The sequence below is a fragment of the Cynoglossus semilaevis genome, chromosome 1 (genome assembly GCF_000523025.1).
Source record: "Cynoglossus semilaevis isolate Cse_v1.0 chromosome 1, Cse_v1.0, whole genome shotgun sequence".
Taxonomy (NCBI): domain Eukaryota; kingdom Metazoa; phylum Chordata; class Actinopteri; order Pleuronectiformes; family Cynoglossidae; genus Cynoglossus; species Cynoglossus semilaevis.
Genome location: NC_024307.1, coordinates 13,237,930 through 13,249,565, shown reverse-complemented (window position 1 = coordinate 13,249,565; position 11,636 = coordinate 13,237,930). Strand labels below are relative to the sequence as shown.

The 11,636-nt window shown below is 43.9% G+C and overlaps 1 protein-coding gene across 1 annotated transcript in view; it reads left to right on the top strand.

Annotated features, from left to right (window-relative positions):
* The window catches only part of LOC103379885 (SLIT and NTRK-like protein 3), a 34,170-nt gene that overhangs the window by 20,420 nt on the left and 2,114 nt on the right, over positions 1-11,636 (top strand). Inside the window, exons 6-8 of the mRNA XM_025059972.1 lie at positions 8,992-9,724; positions 10,690-10,736; positions 11,223-11,567. Coding sequence (XP_024915740.1) covers positions 8,992-9,724; positions 10,690-10,736; positions 11,223-11,567 — 1,125 coding nt within the window. The remainder of the gene's footprint in view (positions 1-8,991; positions 9,725-10,689; positions 10,737-11,222; positions 11,568-11,636) is intronic.

The following is an 11,636-nucleotide window of genomic DNA, read 5'->3' as shown; positions in this document are numbered from 1 at the left end:
TTTATGGAGACTGAGGCGCCATGTGCACTACACTCTGTGCTGTTGTGTGCCTATAATGTCCGAGAGCATTAAGGCATCGACTAAATGGAAGTGCTCCGTTGGTCACGTCCGTGGAGCTCAGCAGAATTACCACCACAGCGCTGGAAATCTGTGGCAGAGTAATTAAAAACATTCATTTTCCGAGAGGCTCTTATTACTCTGACAAAAACCACATTAGTGCAGCTGCCCGTGGACTGCAGGGAACAACGTGACACTGAAATCACCTGTTGACCCACAGTCTACCTGTTTGAAACCCACTGAGGTGGATATCAGGCTGGGCTTTTGGTCTTTGAAGCTAATCAAAGGACAGACCACAAATGGAAGCAGCTCCTGGACGAGGCAGGAAACGGACCATTCCGAGGATCATAACCAAGCAGCAGGTAAAGACTCAGAACAAGCACGTTCTGAGTCCAGCCCTGGGGCCAGTCGTAGCACTGAGAGCTATTTTTAAAATAAAACAAAAATTTCCACTGGCAGAGCTTTGTTTTAACCCACACTTTAAACCTGGATGTGGTTTGAAGGGAATTTTAGTATCTTTTTTGTTAGCTTTTACAGTAGCTACTTTCTGGCATAAAACATATTTGTCTTTTTTGGCTAACGCTCTGTATATCTACCTTTAAATGATCCTTTTAAACAAAAGCTTGACAACATTTTTTGATAATATATCTTTGTAGACCTACCATTGGATGTTTTTTTATATTTACATTTGATATATTTTAATCTCATATAACCTTAGTTTTTGGTTTTGTGTACTTTTTAGTTGTTACTGCCATGTGTTTTCCTTGCGCTGTCTGACCTATAAGGCATTAAGATGAGCAAAATGATTTAATATAAAAAAAATATATTTGAAAATTCACTGCATTTTTATGGGACTCTTCCTACTTAAGGATCACAGAAGGATCTTATCAATATTATTGGCTCTGACCTGTTCAATAAAGTCTGGACACATTTGGCCTGGCGCCCCAGTCCCTGTAACTTAAACAGATTTGTACAGTATCACTAATTAATATGTACTTATGTTTCAAACACAACTGCCCCCCCCTTCCCCTCCCCTCCCCCTCCACCTGCATGCTCCGTTACTCACAGACAGCTAATTAAAAGACAAAAATGTCGGGCGGCAGTTTTTTCTTGATGAGAGGATTAATAGCGACCTGTAAAAGAAAATATAGCATTGAGTTTGGAGAATCAACATCGAGTGGCGGTAAGATATGTGGAGCATTCACACAGTGTGTGTAGGTATACACCACTTTCTCAGTAATTGCAGGGGAACAAAAGAAAGACTTGCTCATTATTGCAGCAAATAAATATGCCCACAGCCACAATTCACCTTGAGTGATGTCAGATAGGAAAACAATTTACACCGGGGGAAGATGATGAAAACAACAGACTACACACCAGGGCCTGCTATGACAGGGAAGCATTAGGTTTAATACCTAATGACTAAATATCACTTTGTCATGTCAACATTATCACTATTAGAACAATTACATTAACCCACTTGCACTGCAGCCTTCAGTTAGCTTTCGTTTAGACTGTTTTAGTCTAAGTTTGTTTAATTTTACGTGTAGAGCAGCATGAAGTCAATCGTCTTATGGATATGGCCCAGTCCCTCGGCCCCTCCCCACCTCCCCGGCCCCTCACTGCGCCCCCCCACCCCCCTAAAGGGGGCCCAGCCCACTATTTGAGAAGTCCTGACAAAGATCACTTTTCCATGATGCTAGAAAAAGAGAAAAACAGCTCACTTTAAGGCATCCTCTCTGTCCTAATAACTGAAAAGGGTCAAAAATGAATTTTATGCAAATTTCATGGTGTTGTTTGTCAACAACTAAATGCCTCACCATCCGTAGAGGCATTAGTTGTCTGTGAGCAGTGCTACAGCAGCATGCGGGGGTAATTTGAATTCTGTAGCACTCTTGAACCTGGAATATTCTAGTTTTGAGATCCTTTTTGGTGTCGTATTTATCCACCAAGGAGAACTGCTTTGCTTCTCTGCCATCAGCAATATAACATCTGCTTGGCGTTCACCTAAAAAGCTAAAGCAGTATTTTGGAGTTAGGGAACAAGTGTGAACACAAAAGGGATTAATAGTCAATGAGCAACATCGCAAGAGAAGTTCAGCATATTTTGGTTTGAGTTGTCCTAAATCTAAAACAAACTCCTTACAGTCTTTCTGATGTTGTTTGGGATTTGTCCACACAGGAGGACTTGTTAGCTTGTTAGCAGGCTGACCCAAAAAATAGCCCTGTGTCTGTTCTTCTATGATGAGCAATAGAGATTTATGGAGGAGACAGAAGAGAGGTTACTCTCGCTGTTTTTCTCAAATAAAATACTTTTAATATACTTAAAAGATTTTACCAGGTTTATGAGTTAGCTTAGCTGCTAGGTTAACACATTAACAATGTGTTTAATAGGCTACCCCACGCCCAATAAACTTGACTCCAACATTAGCTGTGCCCTAATTGCTTACGGTGGCTAACAGCTGATTAGCATATTTGTATTCTAGCTCAGATACAGAGCAAAAAGATTCATTATTCAAGACAAGATTTCAAAAATGCTAATGTTCCGCGTGACACAGTACTATACGTGGCTAGTTGTTAGCCAGTGGCAAGGACAGACCATTGATGTAAGGGTGAGCATTAACATGGCTAGCATCATTTGCATTAGAATCAATGAAGGTCTAGAAGTTGGTGGCGAGCCAAACGGACTTGATTAACCACTGACGTTGTCCCAGATCAATGCAACTCTCACCTATTTGCACTGCTCATTATTTATTCATCTCCTAAATCAGCTTGATAGGAAAAAAAAAATTACTGAATCGGTGTACGGCTGTAGAGTAAACTAATACTTCAACAGTATTTTAAGACAAGAACTTGATGGTTTTCCTATTGACTGTGGTTTGTTGGTGTTTCTGATTGAGTGCTAAAGATTTGTAATACAAGGAAAAGGTATAAAAGTGGTGGAATTTCTCTCTTCTGAATTCATATCCAAAGTCTGGCCCGGGGGCCAGGCACAGCACGTGGACAATTGAGTGGTCCTGACAGGATCATCGGTAAAGGAAATCTATAATTTAAAATAATTTTATTTTTATTTTTATGTTGGCTAAGGTGAGGCTAAAATGTTTTTAAAACCTATTGCATTTAAAAAAATTTTTTAAAAAATTAGCTTATTTATGTCATGTTACCATGGACTTTTATGCTATTGCAGCTGTTGTACCATCTGTGTTACAGCTGCTTTAGTTTTAGTTTAAGCCAAATTAGTGCAACTTAACACTTTGGCTGATCTAAGCTCTGGCTTTAATTGCTTAATTATTGGCTATTGATTATGTCATTTGAGAAGTCCATCTGTGTTTTCACAAATTTTCTGAGGTTGGGAATCAGTGGTTTGTACTGAGTTGGCAGGTCAGACGGTAGAGAGGAAGAGCCAATGGATGGATCCTGTGGCGACCTCTGAACATCACGTGACCGACGACCGTTACGACCTTTCACCAGTCTGTGTTTGGATGTTTACTGACGCAGCATCGTGGAAAGTTAACTGTTCTTTCAGCCAAGAAAATGTAATATTCTGACCAAAGTGGTGGTGTGGAGTGATGATGATTTACTGTCGTCATTGATCAGTCCTGCATTACCACATCAATAGGCAGAAACAAATTCCATCCCCAGTCTTTGTGACTTACAGAAACCGTTTAAAAGGAACAATACCGGCCCATCTCTGAGTGTATTCTATTGTTCCGCTCTAGAACCGTTCCCCACACTGGTCTGACCGGTCACTCCCAATATCTACTCCATTACGTCCTTTATTCCCAAAATCTCCTCCAGTATATTCTCTCTGTCTCAGGTCACACTGTGACCAGGTGGTTTTCTCTCTGTCTCTCAGGTCACACTGTGACCAGGTGGTTCTCTCAACACTTTATCTGTGGATTTATGTTTGTTTCAGTGAAATCTCTTTTACTTTACTTTACTTGTCTCCACTTTCTGCTGTTTTCCTTCCTTTATTTACTGCTCTCTTCCACCCTTTGTCTGTTGTTACCCTTGTTCTTCCTTATCTTTTCTCGTTTCCTGCTCTTCCATTTGTTCTTCTTTTTTTTTCCTGCCTTAAGTCTCTCAACCATCTTCCTTCTTTTGCTTCCTTCAGAATTCCTCCCTAGTTCATATTTTTTATCCTACAACCAATCCTTCCTCTGTCCTCCTTGTCATCTTCCTCATTCCTTCTTATTCCTTTTTCTCTTCATGCTTTTCTTTCTTCCTTTGCCTTTCCTTTCTATAACCATGTTTTCCACCTTTTCTGTCTTCCTTTCTACCTCCCTCTCTGTATCCCTTCCTTTTTTTTCCATATCACCATCTTTTTTCTTCCTTCCTTCCTTCCCGTCTTCATGGAGTCTTTCTTCTATTCTTCTTTCCTTCCGTCCGTCCTTTCCTTCCTACATGAAACCCTCCTAATGTCTGATCCAGATCGGCTCCTTTGTTTCTTATAAATTGGGACTTCAGGGTTCGTTAGGAACTTGGTACCGATTCAAACAGACAGAGACAGAGTAGACGATAAGGAAGTCATGCGGCATCATTTAAAGTCAGAGTTTGTTTTTCTTCCCTCGGATACAAAGATCAAGGTTTTTTTTGTTATGTTCAGTGCTGTAGTGATGTTCAGGAGTCACGCTGAAGCAGGGATGTCAGTTCCTCCACTAACAACTGCCTCTACGGAGCACAAACTCTCGCTCTTTGCAATTACCATCACATTCTGTCTCCACGTGAAACACGAACCCGTGGATTGAACAAGTTCATGCCCCTCCTCAAGGGGCCGTTCTAGTCACTCTGGGAAATATGGGGAAATCGCTATCGGAGCGGGAGGTGACGAGGCATGCAAAGGGGGTAAAAGTGAGTACACTGTGAAAGTAAATTATGACACCATAAAAGAGCTCACGGTACGCAGTCAACAGCACGCTCTGATGAAATACAACACTGCTACACTATCTATTTATTCCAAATGCCTTCATATGGATACAGGCTGGCAGATTTCCTGGGATGCAAATCTTTCAGAAACACAATCTTTTTTTTTTTTCTTTTTTTCCCTGCATCCAGTTACTGCAGATTCTACTTCAAATGCACTCTTTTTCATTTTCCGCTGTGTGTATTATTCAGAAGACAATGAAGCGACTGCATCAGTATGAGGAGCAGACTTGGCAGGCTGACACTCTGGGGCGTCTCATCAGCAGAGACTACTGCAAAAAAAAACCTCACTGCACCACATCACCTCCATCCTAAAAAAAAAAACCAAAATCATAAAAATCTGCAGCTTGTGTCAACTCCGAGTTCTCTCTGCGTTAACTGGAGAAACTCTAATGAGTGACAGGATATTTCTATTTTTTATGGCAGGGCAATCCATTTCAAAGACACAGGGCTCACGGAGAACATCTTGAATTTCTCTTCCCTGAAGTGTGTTTTTTTTTTCTTTATGGCCCCGGAGTTAAATATTTGACACAATTATGATTTGATCTTTGATCATTGTCATCATGGAAACAACCCACAGCAGCTGAGCTTCCCCTGTGTGGCCAAGGCCTGACAGCTGCCATCCACTGTGTCAGTCAGTCTCAGTGTCAGCTGTAATTCATGGAAAAATTCTTTTCCCCACATGGTTTTAAGTCGTTTTTCAGGAAAAATGTTCTCATTGTGCTTCTTGTACGCCTGTCTTCTCTGCTCACTGTTTTCATCCAAATCAACATGCTTATTTTTTTATATCGTATGTTTTGTTTTTTTCTGATTTTTTTCTTCTACCTTTTTCAATCAGCCCACGTTTCCTTCTTTCCTTTGTTTCCTATTTTCCTCATCTTTTTCTCTTTCCTTTCATGTTGACTGAACTTCTTTTGTTCTTCTCTTATATATTTGTATCGACTCCACCATTAATATTGACTTCCCCTTTAAACTTTCTTTCTCCTCATCCTCTCCTCCCTTCTCCCCTCCTTACGATTTGTCTCGTTCGTTCTTTCTTCCTTCCTTCCTTTCCTCCTCCTCGTTACATTTTCCTCCCATGTCTATAATTCTTCTTTCAACACCTTTTTGCCTCTTCTTCCTCTTCCGTTTCCTCTTTTCCCTTTTCCTTCTACTTTACACTCTTCGTCTCCGTCTCCTCCTTCACTCCATCCATGAAACTTCTCTTTTCCTCCTTCCTGGCAGCTCCTTCTCCAGCTTGTCCTTTCTGTCCCATGTGTCTCCTATCTCTCCACAGCACATGTCTGAACCATCTTAACCTTGCTTCTCTAACTTTATCCTCAGACTTCACAAACTTAGCCGCGTCTATGATCTGCTCATTCCTTATTCTTTTTCATCTTCGCCTCTCTTCCAGCATCTTGTTTTTTATTTTTTTTTGTCTGTTTTTATTGGTTCCTGAATATGTGTACAATCAAATACATTTTGATGCATTGGGAGAGAGGTGGAATATGTAACAGGTCTATTAAACCTTCAGTATAAAATAGTATTATGGTTTTGTGCAACTGCATTTACGTCGTAGACGGCATCTGCCGGATAGGGGTCTTTAATTCCTCCCTCGCAATGCAACTTTGATTGACAAGCTGACAGCAAATCACACGCTAGGTGACCAGGCGTATAAATCCTAAAGCGCGTTGGACACATCGGACAGATGTTTGTAAAAGAGACGGGTCTGAAGCCCACGGGGAAAAAATAAAACAAACACTTCCTGGGAATAAAATGCCTGAAGAATTTCAACCAGATGTGAGATTAAAGTAGCGCTGAGAGTTATGAAGCCACAAAACAAGCTGACATTTGTGCCTCACGGTGTTTATCTAAAATGTCAGCTTGTTTATTAATGTTCAGTGGCACCACATTACAGCCCAAATGGGTCACAATAACAGAGGGACTTGCAAAGCTGCACTTTTTCAGCGACCTTTAATACCGTGGAAGTGTTGAAAGTGAGTTAAAACTGCCGCCCAGTGTCGTTTCCACTCGGCCTCCATTCACAATTATGTCTTTATTGAAGCCAGCGCAGAAATCCACAGCGGCTAACTTCAATAAAGCCAAGAAGCATCCTGTTGTTCAGTGGGGGATGGGGAGCGGAGGATTTGCACTGTGGCTCCCGCAGCAGCAATGCTGAATCATCTCGCGCAGCATCCATCCATTTGTGTGAGCCAGGGAAGAAGGTCTAACTAAATTAGCATGACAACACTGGTGCACGCTCGTTCGGGAGTGTGACAAAGAGAATATCAGCTTTCATTGCTTCAGCGTCGCTGCTAAAGATACGGAATGAATCAGTTCTGCAGACAATGCAATGTGATGTAAGGGAGCATAATCTGCTTTAGCCCCTTTCAAAGTGGAGCAAAGTGAATATTTGACTTTGTTTTAAGACACACAATCAATAGGCTGCCATAGGAAAATGGATTTACACACATACCTATTGGATTATAGCAGGGAGGCGGTGTTGCATCACACGCTCATCACACCGAACCTACAGAGGAATTTTCTAACTAACCGTTTTATATCCAGACTCTCTCTTGATCGTTTTATTTACTTCCAAAACAGTGGTGTCCAAATGTCTTTTTTTCTTTTCTTTTAATTATAGGATTTAATGATGTAAAAAGACTGAGAACTGACATTAGTAACTGTCATTAAACTGCACTGCATTTCAACCTGATGATTTAGTGGATCTGTCATTAGGTCCAAGCTAACAAGTTTGGTCAGATTTCTACAGCTTTTCTGATGTTTTTCGGGTTGTATACGCACAGATGCTAAAAACTACAATAAAAACAGCAAAACAATTAACAAATAAAAACAACTGGCAAAAGATGAGATCCAAGCATCCACATAAAGCTTAAATAGCTTTTTTAATTAGCCAAAAGATAAATAGTGACCTTTAAAAATAATGTGTTAATAGGAAGAAACTATGGCAGAAAAAGATTTTAGCAAAAATGTTCAAACCTAACAAAAGGCAGAAATAAAAAATAGTCCCTAATTACATAAAGGTGAAAATTTGACAAGAAGAAAAAAAATGACAAGTTAGCATAAAATATCCTAACATATTGCTATCAATATGCTAAAATTGACATAAAAAGCTAATGAATATGAGAAGCTTGCACACAAAAATGAGCTCAAACATGAATTAGTTAGCAAACGTACACAGAACTGAGCTCAAACATGAATTAGTTAGCAAAGAAAGGCTAACTGCACAGATAAAAATCCCAGTGTGATGTAACATTTAGCAAAAAATAGATTTAAAATACCTAGCCCAATGTACAGCTTTATATTGGCTAAAACAGAACAGACTCATCATCAGTGCTTCCAGGTCAACAATAACCTGATAAAAGGTAATTTCACACTGAAATTGCAGGCCACAAAAATATAATAAAAATAAAAGACTGAGTGCACTATAAGACCTCTCTAAGTGCCATGTTTGGCCCCTAGGCCAGACTTTGGACATGCCGGCTCTTTAAAGCAGCAGTGATAAGTGTGAACGGCTTTTCAAAGATAGCACTTGAGGCTGGGAAAAGTTAAATTGGTCACGGCTCACACTCTTTTACTATGGAATATATGTCATGTCTGTGCACAGCCGTTCAGCTAATGTAACCACTTCAGTGTTCTGATGACCCTATAATGACATTATTACATTAATCAGCGCTATTCAGCTCCTGCATGGTAGGAAAAAAAAATCATTTCCAGACATCAGCCATCATGGAGCGCCGTGTTCTATTATGCAAATGCCAAGAAACTAATTTTCGATATCATCCTGGTGGTGAGCGGCAAAGGTAGCAGAAGAAACATCGTTTTTCTTGTTGTCATCTTATTAGAGTGCTGCTTACCGCCGTATTCCTCAACAGCAGACATTTAAAGTTACTCATGTTTTTTTGTTTACATTCCCGCAAATGTGATTCATGTATTTGCATTGGTAGACAGACCAGTAATTAGTGTGCTATTACACAATGACAAGCCACCGTGCTGTTATGTATTCCTGCAGGTGGACCTGCAGCAGAACCCATGGGAATGCAACTGCGAGGCAGCGCCGCTCAAGCGTTGGTTGGAGGGACTCAGCGCCGTGGTGGTGGTGGGAGAGGTGGTCTGCCACTCCCCGGAGAAGACCAAGGGAGTCGATCTCCGCTCCATCTCCATGGAGCTGCTGTGCCCCGAGCTGGAGGCCCAGGAGGAGCAAGAAAAGGAGCAGCAGCAGCAGCAGGAGGAGCAGACAGCCACCTCCACAGCCACTGCAGACAGAGGCATATCAGCCGAGTACCCCGGCACAGGGATTGGCCCTGTGATCCCCCCAGGGAAGGATTCAATCCCCCTGTCGGTGCTGGTGCTCAGTCTGCTGGTGCTTTTTGTCTCGGCGTTCTTTGCAGCGGCGGCACTAATCGCCTACGCCCTAAGGAGGAGGGACAAGCTGCCCTTCCGTCGCCAGGGAGAGGTGGATTTTGCCGGCATCCAGAGGGAGTGGGGGATATTTACGGAGCAGACACACCATCACCACCACCACCACCACCATCACCCGCAGCACCAGCAGCAGCACCATCACCACGGCCTTCCAAAGACTCCACCTTTACCTGGGCCAGAACACAACCACGTCTACGACACCATCCTACCCCCGGAGGCCGGGGCCAAAGGCGCAAACTGCTCTGCCGCTCCGCACTTGTGCAGTAGCACCATCTACAAGGAAGACCAGGAGAAGGCGGCGACCCAGCGGCCACAGAGCGAGGGTGGATACTGCTCTGCAGCGGACAAGATAGATTTAAAATACCTAGCCCAATGTACAGCTTTATATTGGCTAAAACAGAACAGACTCATCATCAGTGCTTCCAGGTCAACAATAACCTGATAAAAGGTAATTTCACACTGAAATTGCAGGCCACAAAAATATAATAAAAATAAAAGACTGAGTGCACTATAAGACCTCTCTAAGTGCCATGTTTGGCCCCTAGGCCAGACTTTGGACATGCCGGCTCTTTAAAGCAGCAGTGATAAGTGTGAACGGCTTTTCAAAGATAGCACTTGAGGCTGGGAAAAGTTAAATTGGTCACGGCTCACACTCTTTTACTATGGAATATATGTCATGTCTGTGCACAGCCGTTCAGCTAATGTAACCACTTCAGTGTTCTGATGACCCTATAATGACATTATTACATTAATCAGCGCTATTCAGCTCCTGCATGGTAGGAAAAAAAAATCATTTCCAGACATCAGCCATCATGGAGCGCCGTGTTCTATTATGCAAATGCCAAGAAACTAATTTTCGATATCATCCTGGTGGTGAGCGGCAAAGGTAGCAGAAGAAACATCGTTTTTCTTGTTGTCATCTTATTAGAGTGCTGCTTACCGCCGTATTCCTCAACAGCAGACATTTAAAGTTACTCATGTTTTTTTGTTTACATTCCCGCAAATGTGATTCATGTATTTGCATTGGTAGACAGACCAGTAATTAGTGTGCTATTACACAATGACAAGCCACCGTGCTGTTATGTATTCCTGCAGGTGGACCTGCAGCAGAACCCATGGGAATGCAACTGCGAGGCAGCGCCGCTCAAGCGTTGGTTGGAGGGACTCAGCGCCGTGGTGGTGGTGGGAGAGGTGGTCTGCCACTCCCCGGAGAAGACCAAGGGAGTCGATCTCCGCTCCATCTCCATGGAGCTGCTGTGCCCCGAGCTGGAGGCCCAGGAGGAGCAAGAAAAGGAGCAGCAGCAGCAGCAGGAGGAGCAGACAGCCACCTCCACAGCCACTGCAGACAGAGGCATATCAGCCGAGTACCCCGGCACAGGGATTGGCCCTGTGATCCCCCCAGGGAAGGATTCAATCCCCCTGTCGGTGCTGGTGCTCAGTCTGCTGGTGCTTTTTGTCTCGGCGTTCTTTGCAGCGGCGGCACTAATCGCCTACGCCCTAAGGAGGAGGGACAAGCTGCCCTTCCGTCGCCAGGGAGAGGTGGATTTGGCCGGCATCCAGATGGAGTGTGGGATATTTACGGAGCAGACACACCATCACCACCACCACCACCACCATCACCCGCAGCACCAGCAGCAGCACCATCACCACGGCCTTCCAAAGACTCCACCTTTACCTGGGCCAGAACACAACCACGTCTACGACACCATCCTACCCCCGGAGGCCGGGGCCAAAGGCGCAAACTGCTCTGCCGCTCCGCACTTGTGCAGTAGCACCATCTACAAGGAAGACCAGGAGAAGGCGGCGACCCAGCGGCCACAGAGCGAGGGTGGATACTGCTCTGCAGCGGACAAGGACAGGGACTGGACTCTGGAGGTGACCTCGTCACCCATCAACACCGTCACGGGAGCGATGGGGCCTCTGGTCGGCCTTCACGGCAACGGCATCCTCTGCCCCACAGTCATAGACAGCCAGGGCCCGACTCCTAAAGTGGAACTGGTGGACTGTCTCTTTAGACTCCCCGCGGATCGGTACACGAGGCCCCCGCCACGGTACCCACACCCCCAAGACTCCAAACAACAGGACAGCAGAGCCGGTGGGGACCCGGTGCTTGTGGTCACCACCGTCGGCTCCACAGCGAGTGCAGGAGCTGGAGGTGTTGGAGGTGTTGGAGGTGTTGGTGGCAGCAGCAGCAGCAGCCAGAGCCAGCAGGGGGCCGCGGGGCAGCAGAACCCA